The sequence below is a fragment of the Rhamphochromis longiceps genome, linkage group LG13 (assembly GCF_057381845.1).
Source record: "Rhamphochromis longiceps isolate RC_006_pf linkage group LG13, R_longiceps_female_GT1.1, whole genome shotgun sequence".
NCBI lineage: Eukaryota > Metazoa > Chordata > Actinopteri > Cichliformes > Cichlidae > Rhamphochromis > Rhamphochromis longiceps.
In genome coordinates, this window is record NC_140569.1 from 20,163,141 (window position 1) to 20,177,258 (window position 14,118).

The 14,118-nt window shown below is 40.8% G+C and overlaps 1 protein-coding gene across 2 annotated transcripts in view; it reads left to right on the top strand.

Moving 5' to 3' along the window:
- The window catches only part of prim2 (DNA primase subunit 2), a 30,619-nt gene extending 17,265 nt beyond the window's left edge, over positions 1-13,354 (top strand). For both annotated transcript variants that reach the window (XM_085428354.1, XM_085428353.1), the window contains exons 11-14: positions 4,521-4,647; positions 4,833-4,915; positions 10,454-10,522; positions 12,746-13,354. In XM_085428354.1, coding sequence (XP_085284480.1) covers positions 4,521-4,647; positions 4,833-4,915; positions 10,454-10,522; positions 12,746-12,973 — 507 coding nt within the window. In that variant the 3' untranslated portion in view covers positions 12,974-13,354. The remainder of the gene's footprint in view (positions 1-4,520; positions 4,648-4,832; positions 4,916-10,453; positions 10,523-12,745) is intronic.
- The last annotated feature ends 764 nt before the right edge of the window (positions 13,355-14,118 follow it).

The following is a 14,118-nucleotide window of genomic DNA, read 5'->3' on the forward strand; positions in this document are numbered from 1 at the left end:
TAATATGGCCCAGCCCTACTCCACAGCAAGTGCCAAGAAGTGATTGTGCTGAGTTGAATAGACACCTGATGTAGCAGTCTGGTGTGGTTGTCCTTATGGACGGGCCTTGATCCCAGAGCCCTGTAGTCTTTGAATACTAATTTGTAGTAGTAGATCACACGGCTGGCATCCTGGTCGTGTCACCCCAGGTAGCCTGCGCTCTTTCCAGTCTGGGTCATGTTTTGCATCAGCCAGACATTTTGTCCAAGCATGTGGGATTGTCTTGAGCCCCTGTTTCTTGCTGGTGCCTCAGTTGAAAGAGTAATGAGGAAACAGATTACAGGATTCTGACCAGAATGGATACACAAAGATGCACATGGTTGTAGCTGCGTAGAAAGCAGGTGCTTTGTCATTTGTAAGGTTCAAATCTTTTTGCTGCATGGGAAAGACCAGCTTTGCAGAAGCAGGGTGTACATGGGATCAATGGGAGGCTAATGAATTTTAGCAACCCTGATGTCTAATATTAATCGAAGAGACACGAAACTGTTGTTCACTGCTGTTTATTGCATGATTGCAATCCATAAAAGCCACAAAAAGTTGCATGTTTAGGACATACAATTTGATTGGAATTGTAATAGGCATATTTTTTTGGCAATATGTAGTGTTTGTATTTTGGGAACGGTTAATAGGAGTGTTATTAAAAGATGTACTCTGCCATTTCAAATATAGATATTCACTCCAAAAGATAGTTAAAGTAGGGTAATTCTGGTTGGAGAACATACAGATGCATGCATACTAAGGAGATGAAAAGTAAAAATATCACTGAATAATTTGTGGAGCACTCAGAAATAGTTTTGCACTAATGCGAACCATGATTGATGTCAGGATAGCTATTTTAGAGTTTAGTTCAGTGAGGTTTTTTTTTTCTTTCTTGAATGCAGATATTTAAATAAGGAATTTTACTTGAGCCACAAAGGCATTCCATTCACTTTTTTTAAGCTGTTAATTTACTAACCCTAGTAAAGCAGTCTCAGTGAGAGCCCCATGGTATAACACAGCCCTCTTTAGCACCCTGTACAGAGGTGGCTTGGGTCCCGTGTACAAGTTCTCAGAGCAAGTAGCTGTGCACAAAGCTCTGCTCTTCTTCCACAGCAGAGGCAGCAGAATCACGCTGACCAGATCACAGCTCTCTGTGATGTATGTGTTGTGTCAGGGACTGCACTTTGTGCCAGGCTGCACAAAGCTTGCTCATTAGTATGCGACAGGCACAGAGGAAAAAGATGGGAGGCAGCATTGCCAAAAGGGAGGCCCGGAGGAAGAGGCAATGTAATATTAGACTAGAGGGGGAGAGAAAATTGATGAAATCAACTTGATCTATCCATTATTCTTGCTACAGAAGTTGGCCAATTCATTTGGAGGAGTGTCTATTTGTACCACATTTGAGTGTGTTGCATTGCCTTGAGGGGGTTGGCCTGCTTTTAAACTACTTGTTTTTCAAATGTTAATTTAAGGTTAATTAACTTCCACTAACTGACACATTCTTTCATAATGTAGGTTAAACAAATGAGTCATTAGATGACATGTCATATTAACTGCTTTTGGAGATGTGTTACAAATGTGCACCTTGCTATTTTTATCTCAGTATAATTTAAAAGGAGCCCCACGCTTCTTTGTTGCTACCCCATATTAAATAAATCCTGAGATGATTTTTGTCTTTCTTTCTCTCTTTTTATTCTTTCTTTCTTTCTTTCTTAAACAACATTCAACTCATTAGTAGCATCAGGATGTAGGAATTAATTAGAATTTTTGTGTCTTTTCTCCTCTTGGACCACTATTTTAGCAGCTTGAAAAACTCAATTCCAGACCCAAATTAACAGAATATTTGCCAGTAAATCACATATGTGATGTATAATGTTTAAAAGCCAGATAGTCTGAGACTTTCCTTTATTTTTACTGCTCATGCTGAATTTAAAAGCTACCCAGTGGCAATATTTTGGTCACAATTCTTCAAAATTTAAATTTATGGGATCTGTCGGTAAAGAATAACAGCCCATGTGTCATGGCAGTGATGTCAAATTCTGTATTGGTGAAGCTATAATAGGCACCTACTGCAAGTTATGACATGGGATAGCAGATATGACACAGGTGCTGCTAATAACATTGTGGCCCTGTGCTTTTAAGGCAGAACGGTCAGCCATGACACTTTTGACAGTGAGACAGCAACACCAGACTCTGAAGCTGAAGAAACCAATGCAACCCCCTACACACACACACACACACACACACACACACACACACACACACACACACACACACAGCTTTCCTAGTTTGACATGTCAAAATAGGCTAAAATTAAAAATTCCTTAAAATTCCAACTGTCACAGTGAAGTTTTTTTAAGTCCTCCCATTTAGTTTAAGCTGTTTCATGAGTTACAGATTTTGTGTCTCAGTGACTTTGCTGCTCTAATTTTTCAAATATTTAGTTAAATGCTAATTTTGCGTGAATGACCTTTTTAAAAAGCGATCAATGTCTTCTTTTCTGCAACATCAAACTACTGAACTGCTGCTCCTGCATTTTATAGTCACTCACCTTTATGTTGTAGCTTTTTGGTGTGAAAAGGCCCGTTGTGCAGATTGAAAGGGAAATGTATTATAATGGTATTTAACATGAGAGGGATTGGAGCTATAAGCACATCAGTCACTATGGGCTGAGCCTAAGAAGCCATGCCAAGTTTACACACGCGCACACACACTCTCACTCACTCTTAAGTAATCCCTTTTGATTGTGACCTAATTCAGGATTTTGTGAATGTGCTGTAGAGTGTGGGGGGATGTTATAGTGATGTAGTCCCATGAGCCAAGATATGCATAAGAGCAGCTTTGGCTCAACTCCATTGAACGCATCTTTTGTAAATTTGCTCAGTTTGGGGGTCAGCTGTATCGGGGTATATCCAGGATTATCTGAAGTGTAGGTTGAGGCAAAACAAAAACATAAAAAAAACACATTTAGAGGGGTTTCATTCACACGCCAGGTTGTGCTTTACCTCAGCTTTGCTGGGACAAATGACTGTTTAGTATGGTTTTTGAGGCTTTATGTCACTTTTAGCCTAGAAATGATTGTTTTTTAAATTCCAGGTAACATCTTGAATATGCTGTAACACTTGTAGAGTTCCCGTGCTTTGTTTTAATAGAGTAAGGGAGTCTTAAATCAGGAAAGACCTCTTATATTTATTATTTGATTTATCGTACTTAAAGAAGGTTTTACAAGTTTTTAAATTGCCACTGCAGCTTGGCACATTAGTAAGTTTGCAGGGTTTTATTGCAACATTAATGTGTTATGATGGGTGCAGTCATGTTGATTGTGTTCTGCCACTGTCAGAGCGCCCTCCCTGTATTTTACAGTCGGATTTTTAAAGGCACGGTCACTGCGATGCATTTTAATGACTGCACAGAATTACTGTGCAATAAAAAGTTCACTGCAAAGATTGTGTAAAATGACCCCCATCAAAAAGTATAACCAGCTAGAAGATGATGAGAAGGATTTCAGAGGTCTGTAATACAGTTCATATGTGTCCTTGACTTTGATCTCCAACTTTTAGGGCAGATCAGGTAAAGGGTTTTCAAGATGTCAAACCAGGATTTGCATAGTTCTGCTGCCTTTAAGCCATTGAACTGTTGAATAAGATATAACAAGACCTGGCTTTATCTGAGTGTAAATTCAGTCTGACTGTACACTTGATGGTTAGTACTAATGCAAAGCTGTAGTATAAATGAAAATATTCATGTTTATGCAGGGCAAAAAACACGATCATTTTCATTGTCAAGAAATCTATCACTATTTTTTTTAAGTCTATAAAATTTAAAGAGTAGTAATTACAGTCCATGTATTCAGCATATCCATCCCATAATATCATCAATTTTCTTAATTTGCTTTCCAGTTTGGGATCATAGGGGGCCTGTCCCAGCTGTCACTGAGCGAAAGGCAGGGTACTACTCTGGGCAGGTCAAAGCTAAAACGACTGGCATGTTGAGCATGTCACCTTCAATAGGTTGAATCCAAAACGCCTGTTACACAATGAACGGCAGACATTCACACAAACAACTGCTGTACTGAAATATAAAATGCTTGCTTTACTTACAGTAAACTCATTAGAGCAGTTTAGAGGATTGAACTGCTCATCTGAGTGTGAGCTGCACATTGAGGATTACAAATGTGCTTTGTACATTAAACTGTGTTCTGGGGCCTTGTTTTGTTGAATTTAAAATAGACTTCATATTGAATTGAGTCCTTCTACAGGGCAGTGGGCAAAAGTTCTGAGAAAGATGGCCATATTACAGCATCCGTGGTTCAACTATCTCGAGTGTGGTGACACCTCTACAGCAGGTTCTCTCTAATAGCTCTATATTTCATTGAGGAAAACACCCTGTCAAAACTGACATGATGTATGACAATGACTCTTTTCACCCTTACCTTGTCCCTCTTACACTCTCATCCTCACTAATGCCTTTCGCTTCCTCTCTCCTTCTCTCCCTTTCTGTAGTTTGACAAAGCATATGCCTACAGCATCCGCCACATGTTTGGCAAAGAAGGAAAGCGAACAGACTACACCCCCTACAGTTGCATGAAGGTGATTTTATCAAACCCGCCCAGCCAAGGAGACCATCATGGTGAGTTGACGGCTGTTGGAAGAAGTGGTTGGTTTGGAAACAGTAACACATTTGTGTTCGCTAAATCTTTGCAAATCTGCAGTTATAGTTTAATGTGCTTTCATGCTCCTTTATTTTCTTCCAACTGTTGAAATTCTTTATTTGCATTTTTTCCCTTTAAATAAAATCCCGCCTTATCTTTGTAGGATGTCCATTCCGTCACAGCGACCCGGAGCTGCTGAAGCAGAAGCTTCAAGTGTACAAAGTGTCTCCCAGTGGAATCAATCAGGTGGGTGCCATCTGTCCACAGTCGGTTTGTCAAATGGTTGAACAGCCCTCTAGCCACAATTCCCTTCTCTGACTGGGGACAGCATGTGGGTTATGTTTCTTCTTCAGTCTCACAAAACTCAGCCAGCAATCTTATTGGATTTATAAAAACTGTCAAAGAAATAATTTAGAAACCACCAAATAGTACTCATGTTAGTAGCCAATGGCAGTTTGTCTTAAATATTGTAAATGCCCCCTACAGAATAGAGCTTCTTTTGTTTTTATATATATATATATATATATATATATATATATATATATATATATATATATATATATATATATATATATATATATATATATATATATATATAAACCAGCTGTTCTCCACAGAACCAGCAAAGGTGTACTCTCAGTGGCAAGGGAACAATAAGAGAACAGCACCACCAAGGCTGGAGACAGAGCAATACTGGAAGAGCATATGGGAGAAGGATGCAACCCATAACGGCAATGCTCAGTGGCTAGTGGATCTGAGGGCAGACCACAGCGACCTCCCTGAACAGGGTCCAGTAACCATCACAGTGGCAGATATCCAAGAAAGGGTCTCCAGTATGAAGAGTTGGACAGCACCAGGGCCCGACATGGTTCACGCCTACTGGCTGAAGAAGCTGACTGCACTCCACGAGCGTCTGGCAGCACAAATGAACCAGCTGCTAGTTAACGAGAGACACCCGGAATGGCTAACCGAAGGTCGGACGGTCCTGATCCCCAAGGACCCCAAGAAGGGAGCGGTCCCCTCCAACTACCGACCAATAACCTGCCTCAGTACTACATGGAAGCTCCTGTCAGGCATCATATCGGCTAAGATGAACAGGCACATGGGTCAATACATGAGCGGGACACAGAAAGGAATTGGCAAGAATACCAGAGGTGCAAAACACCAGCTACTGGTAGACAGAACAATCAGCCGAGACTGCAAGACCAGACTGACCAACCTGTGCACTGCCTGGATTGATTACAAGAAGGCCTATGACTCAATGCCCCACAGCTGGATACTGGAATGCCTAGAATTGTACAAGATCAATGGGACCCTAAGAGCCTTCATCAGGAACTCAATGGGGATGTGGCGTACAACACTAGAGGCCAACTCCAAGCCCATAGCACAAGTTACCATCAAGTGCGGGATCTACCAAGGAGATGCTCTGTCCCCACTGCTGTTCTGCATAGGCCTGAACCCCCTCAGTGAGATCATTAACAAGACTGGCTACGGATACCGACTACGGAACGGAGCAGTTGTCAGCCACCTCCTGTACATGGATGACATCAAGCTGTATGCCAAGAGTGAACGAGACATCGATTCACTGATCCACACTACCAGGCTATACAGCAATGACATTGGAATGTCGTTCGGACTGGAGAAGTGTAGTCGGATGGTAACAAAGAGAGGGAAGGTAGTCAGAACTGAGGGGATTGAACTACCAGAAGGCAACATTGCAGACATAGAGGACAGTTACAAGTACCTGGGGATCCCGCAGGCAAATGGGAACCATGAAGAGGCCGCTAGAAAGGCTGCAACCACCAAGTACCTGCAGAGGGTCAGGCAAGTCCTGAGGAGTCAGCTGAATGGTAAGAACAAGATCCGGGCCATCAACACATACGCCCTGCCCGTGATCAGGTACCCTGCTGGGGTAATAGGCTGGCCAAAGGAGGAGATAGAAGCCACTGACATAAAGACAAGAAAGCTCCTGACCATGCATGGAGGGTTTCACCCCAAGTCCAGCACCCTGAGGCTGTACGCTAAGCGGAAGGAAGGGGGCCGGGGACTGGTGAGTGTCAGCACCACAGTCCAGGATGAGACAAGGAACATCCAAGAATACATTGGGAAGATGGCCCCAACTGACCGAGTGCTCAGTGAATACCTCAGGCAGCAGAAACCCAAGAAAGAGGAGGGAGACGAGGAACCATCATGGAAGGACAGGCCCCTGCACGGTATGTACCACCGGCAGATAGAGGAGGTGGCTGATATCCAGAAATCCTACCAGTGGCTGGACAAAGCTGGACTGAAAGACAGCACAGAGGCACTAATCATGGCAGCACAAGAACAAGCTCTGAGTACAAGATCCATAGAGGCTGGGGTCTATCACACCAGGCAAGACCCCAGGTGCAGGCTGTGTAAAGATGCCCCAGAGACAATCCAGCACATAACAGCAGGGTGCAAGATGCTAGCAGGCAAGGCATACATGGAACGCCATAACCAAGTGGCCGGCATAGTGTACAGGAACATCTGTGCCGAGTATAACCTAGAAGTCCCGAGGTCAAAATGGGAGATGCCCCCAAGGGTGGTGGAGAATGACCGAGCTAAGATCCTGTGGGACTTCCAGATACAGACGGACAAAATGGTGGTGGCTAACCAACCGGACATAGTGGTGGTAGACAAACAGAAGAAGACGGCCGTAGTGATCGATGTAGCGGTTCCGAATGACAGCAATATCAGGAAGAAGGAACACGAGAAGCTGGAGAAATACCAAGGGCTCAGAGAAGAGCTCGAGAGGATGTGGAGGGTGAAGGTAACGGTGGTCCCCGTGGTAATCGGAGTACTAGGTGCGGTGACTCCCAAGCTAGGCGAGTGGCTCCAGCAGATCCCGGGAATAACATCAGAGATCTCTGTCCAGAAGAGCGCAGTCCTGGGAACAGCTAAGATACTGCGCAGGACCCTCAAGCTCCCAGGCCTCTGGTAGAGGACCCGAGCTTGAAGGATAAACCGCCCGCAGGGGCGTGCTGGGTGTTTTTTTTTTTTATATATATATATATATATATGTGTATATGTATATAAAATAAAAAAGAGAGTATTTTTTTGATTAATGTTTTGTTTCCTTTACAATATTATACATTAAAGTATAATATTGTAAAGGAAACAAAACATTAATCAAAAAATTGTTGAAAAACAAATTACAACATTGTATAAAAATTACAATCATCAACTCAAATACTTGGTTCTAATTGAACAGAAATTTCTATGAACTTGTAAGAACTGTGTAGGACATGAATCAGTCTGTGTCAGATCCTGAATTTGAAATTTCCACTGAAGTCACGGGTAAGAGACAAGTGGAACCAAGATCTAGGCCATTTGCTTTTTGAAGTTTGCAAAGACTGCTAAATTTTACCAGTGGTAGTTCACTCTTTGCAACATAGTACGCTGTTCTAAACAGATTTTTCAGGTTTATTTTTAGTATGTTATTTGCAATTGGTGTTTGTTCTGGGAAAGATATTGCAGACTGAGCAATAATGCATTTCTTGCATTTCTCATGGGTTCTAATGGGGGTTCTGGGTTCTGTTTGTACAGTTATGTTTTTTTTTTATGTTGCCATAGTGACGGGTGACGCCCTCTCGCTGCGACGGTGTGTCCTTCCGGGGTCAGAGGGCGCCCTGTGTGTTGTTGTTGTTGTTGCTGTGCGGTTGCCGCGCTGAGCAGTTAGCTAGCGGCAGTGTTCATCTGCAGATGTGCTCCCTGGCTAGCTCACGGGAAGCAAGACCAAACGACACCTCTGTCTCCTCCTTGTCTGAGCTCGCCACAATATTAAACATATCAGGTCCCCATAAGGAGAATCATGTGCTAACGGCTGTCTAAATGACTCGGGTAAAGTTTGTAGCATGCTTGTTGTTTTCGTCTGCTTCCACTTGTCTTTGCACTAGGATGATGTCGGCATAAATGTGCAGTCATATTCGTTGTGTTCCCACTAGTGCTGTCAGCGTTAATCTCGTTGAAATGACGTTAACGCCACAACACGGCAAATCTCCGTTAACGAGCTACCCCTGATCGCCCCGTGCGTAGGGCTAGACGGCCAACACGTTAACGAGCTAACTGCGCTAACACACTAGTTCCCACCCATGTAATTGAGCATTGCGTGGCACATCCAACATACTGTCTTACTTTAGTCCATGATGCGCTTACCTTCAGGGTCATACGTCACATGAAAACCAAAATAATTCCAAACGCCAAATCTGAATGAGGGTGGGGGAGGTTCAATTTGCCATGTTGCAAAGAGAGCTTAACTTCTGTCTCGCTAGCTTGCCCTGCGCTCTTTCTTCTGACGATGCTGTCTGTGTTGAATGCTCAGTGGATCTGCGCTCGACAGTGCAGCCTAGGCGGAGTAGTCGAACGCAGATTCACTGAGCGCTGTATCACTGTATCGAACGGTTCAATATCGATACGAGTATCGTTGCACCCCTAACACATATATATATATATATATATATATATATATATATATATATATATATATATATATATATATGGACTGGTCTCTGGGCTTTAATCACTTGACCCTACCTACATTATCACCTTTTTTGTCACACATCTGATCGGGACAAGCTAATGCCATGTGGTACAGCTTTGATTTGGAGCAGTTTTACACAGAAAGATCAGTACAGGTAAATACAACTACATATACATATTTTGAGTTTTACTGATAATAAACAGTCTTCTAAAAATTGCTGAACCCTTTCAGCGGGGAGATGGTGTGCAGATTGCTTACAAAAAAAGGTGAAAAACTAATATACAAGTCAATGATTTATGGCAATCTGTGCAGCATTTGTAGAGACGTTTGGGTATATATTCACACATGAGGTTTTGTGAATATAAAAGAGATTTATTTCTGAGAGACCAAAAAGGTAAAGATAACTAAGGCTGTAATAGTATCACGAAATGTCTTGTGAATCTAAGACGTTGTTCTATAATCCCAGAGGAACCTTCAGAAATAAACCTCACAAAATAAAAGCCTTACCATAATAACACAGCTTGTATTGTTCCTATATTATCCATCATTTGTGTGCATTTTAGCAAATGCTCCTCATATTCCACTAAGCAAACTAAAGCTCTGATAAAAACGGCAAAGTCTGACTGAAACGGTGCGTAGCTCGACACTGATCTAACCCCAGCCTCAGTGTTTAGCATGCTGGTGGCAGTTTCATGCTGGAGGCAGCCTTCAGGAATCTGGGGAATAATGAAGGAACTAATTTCAGGCAGACTCCTCAGAAGTGTCTCTCTCCTAGTGAGTACTGATAACTTGGGATTTTTCTTTTTTCAGCAGGTCACTCACCCCGAGTATGCAGTCTCACTGCACACTACAGTGGCTTTATTACCAGAACGTTGCCGTTCTTATGTGACCCAGTAAAAAGTTGGGCTGCAGGCTGGGTGTTCACCCTCTCCCTTTTCCGCTTTGTAGAGCTTCAGAAGGCAAAAAAAAAAAAAATCCCCCAAAATTGAGATCTGTAATCATTGCCACTGGTTATTCTCCAAAGAGCTGACCCAGGGCATGAATATTTAGATTAGCCTAAATATGTATGTGATCTGTTTTTATTAGGTTTGAAGAGATTTTTTGAAGGATGTATTCACTTCTGTCATGATGATTTACTAAAAAAAAGAAATGTGTAAAGTCATTTTAAATAGAGGGCTGGGGAAGCAAAAATTGGCAACAGTATTCTCTGTAGAGTTGCTGTATCAGTATCTAAGGTGTAGAAGTTTAACCTTAATTTTTGTGAACTGTGCCTTTTGTTGCAGATCCTGGAGCTGGTTAAAGGAATGCACTACCAGCTGGCATGCCAGAAATACTTTGAGCTGACACACAATGTAAGTGGAGTCATTTGATGCAGGGAGTAAGCAGGGGTACCTGTGTCAGAGGCAGGGGTTTGGTCCTTGCATCTCATGCATGAAGGCTCAGGAGAGACCCAAAACTGTCATCCCATCCATCATTAGCAGTCTGTCACAGCCGCTTAATTTTCATAGGTTTATTATAGCATTCCAATCTATTTTGCCTCCCTGTTGATGCTTATTTAATTTAAGCTGTTTTATGTGCGTGAGTCATCATCCTGTTCAGTCAGCAAAGCTAGGACTGAAAGTGACAACACATTTTCTTGTTACTGCAGATTGTTCAGGTCATTCAGCTGGAGTTTGCACACATGGATGCACTGCATTTACACAGCTTTTGGTGTAGTGTGAATGGACAGTAGAGGTCAGTTCATTCATTCTAATGACCAGCAGGGGGCAACGCCTCTGGCTTCAGGAACAAGTCAAACTTTACATCTAATCCTACCTTAATAAACACTTTAATACTGAGTCTATCCTCTTAAGCACATCTTTACATATACTTATATTATACTAAGATTAACAGCAAGGTATGAGTCAGGATGTGGCAGCTTCATGTTTGACATTTGACTCGGTGCGTAATGAGAAGATCCAGGCCTCACATGAGGCCTAAAACCACTAGCTCACAAACCAACAGGTGATTGTGTTCAGTTTCAAAAGGAAGGCATCACTACAATTAATGCTGATAGGGGAAAATGACACATTGCACTTTTAGTAAGGTAACTATTTAGTGTTATTACAAGTTCCTATCCTTATTTAAATGGACTCAATGTATACAAATGTACACTACATGAATTTAGATAGATTTTTAAAATTCAGTCTTTCTGTCAGTGATTTATATCTCTTCACTCTACTAAAGCAGTATAAACGAAACAATGGTCTGCTGGGTTTGGGATGTGAATCCCTGTGTGTATTGCTGAGTACATTAATAGTACATCTAGTAGTACAATTCAGCATGGTCTTAATTTAAACCATAGATCCATTAGCCTGTGTTTATCATGTTACATGTCAATCTTAAATCTGTAGATTTCCAGGACTTTACATTCATATCTTCTTTTTAAAAAATAATGTCAATTATTTTTATTTCAATATACATTAGAACTCTAATTTACTCTAATTTGCTAAAGATTGACTTACTTAGTCTATTTTGTGCCTTATCTTTTTGCTGCTCATTATAGGAAGATTTTTACATATTGAAAATCTTACCACTTGAAACAGTTACTACTGGTAAAATATATCTTTGCTGTCATTATTATCCGTATAATTAAGTAGTGCAACAAAATTTGATTCACTGATATAAACTGTGCTGGTGTTGAACATCTGCTCTGATGTTCCTTTTGTGGGGAAAATTCCCAGGGCTATTTGGGTTGTTTATTGTTTTTTATTTAGAATTTGTGGGTCACTTGTTTAGTTAAAGTCATTACATGTACATTTATTTTCTCCAGGCAAACAAATAATAAAATAACAAACAGTATGTTTTGCAGTCATGTGTAAAATAAATTTATTTGCCTCACATGGCAATATACAGACTGAATGCACATTTTAAATTTTTATCATCCCAACAACTCTAAAAAAAAAAAAATGTTAGGAGCTGACGGACTAGCATTTAGGTCTACTACTTGCAGATACCTTAAAATACTATTAAAAGGAAGGCCGGTACTCTAGTGGTTCAATAGGTACGAATAGCCAGTGAAATATCTCCTTGGTAACTGAAGATGCTGACACGCTGTTTGGGTATTTTAAATCATTTACTTTTTCCACAATGAAATGTTTTGAAAACATCAATCAAATTACCTAATTATTTAAAAAAATCACAGAAAAGGTCACAGAAAGAGAATTTGTATTCCATCCACTAATTGATTAATGGGTTTTTTACTCATCATGAATGATTTTGACATTTTTATTTCCTGAAAGGCCATTTCATCTTTTCACTGTGCTCCGATAGAATAGTTAGCAGGTGACTTTGCGCACTAATGTGGCTGTGAAAGCCTCCTGTCCTCATTAGTAAATCGTTAGTAAATTAGTAAACCATTGCACATCCCCCTTACTGACGGAGATGCTAAATGACCGTCTTATAAAAGGTGACATTTTATTGAATCAGTCAATCATTGCCCTAGCAACCTGCCACTTTTGTGAAAACTAAACCTACTGTTCTTACTATCTCCTGACCTTCCTTCTCCTGTGGTTTCTCTTTTTTTTTATTAACAGATTGAAGACTCATCTTTCTCACTCAATCACCCTAACCAGTACTTTCTGGAGAGCCAGAAACTTCTGGGTGGAGGCAAGGACATAAAGAGAGAGATGGATGCTCCGCAGAGGTCACAGGAAAACTCCGCCTCCAAAGGATCAACCGGAACTCAAGAGGTGGCAGCAAACACCTCCCAACATTTGGCCGAGATGACAGAAGATTTGGAATCTTTCTTTCAAGAGGCCTGATTCTCAAATGTTTAAATACACATACAAATAATTCTGTATCTCTGGACATGCTCTGAATTCTGCTGAATCTTACAAATTCCCTAAACTGTTGTATTAAGTATTAAAGTTGAAAATCTGTCTTTCAGTCTTTTAATTCCAGCATAGCAGACTTTGGGAGAAAAAGTGAAGAAAATTAAAGGAGTGCACCACAGTGCTCATGGAAAGGAAAAATAGAAAGATTATGACCAAAAATAACATTAAAAAAATCTATAATTGAAACAGTAAGCTTTTGTATTTTGTCTAAAAATGTTTTTTTTTTCTATTTTCTTTATTGCAGGTTTTGATTCAACCTTTCAAAAATTCACACAGACGTTTCTTTTTTTCCGCTGTATGATATTCTTTGCTCACATGTCCGTGATCCTGCATTTATTTCTGCCTAACCATGCGTTAAAACTGCTCTCTTGGTTTGTTTTCCTTCTTTGTTTTTACTCTGGTCTGAACTCAGATGGCTTATATTCTCAGTGCACAGTATTTTGGCAGAGACATGGTTTGGGGGGTGATGACTAGAACATTTCCCAGCTGTCTCAAAAACAATGTCATTGTATTTGCTGGCAGCAGTGTGGATGAATGGTGGCAGGAGGGCGGATGAAAATAAACAATTTCCACACTTGTATTATGCTGCCTTGGAATATTGCCTCCTAGTGCACAATGCAATTTATTCAAAGCATACGTGGTCAAGAGATATTTCCTCACTTTCCTCTTGAGCCTCAGTTCAATAATTTGTTTAAAAAAAAATAAAAAGGTGGCTGTCTAAAAGTCTTAACCTTTTTGTGCTGCTGTGGAATTAGCAACACAGACTCCTCCAATCTCGGTTCTTTAGGAGGTACAGTTTTGTGCTCTTATCTCCCCTCATACTATGCACTTTACCAGACTGCTAACTTTGGATCCAATTAGAGGGACAGCAGTGTTAGTTTATGAATGTAAATGCATTTTTCAGGAGGCTGGAGGAAACATTTGGGTCATTTTGTGGAAACCTCAATCTGTAATGTAATCATAGATGAATTTAAGACAAATGTCCCTGATGATGACCAAAACATTATTTGTACCATTAATGCACATTTCTGTTTCACGACTTCCTGTGGCATATGCAAAGCATCCTGCATCAG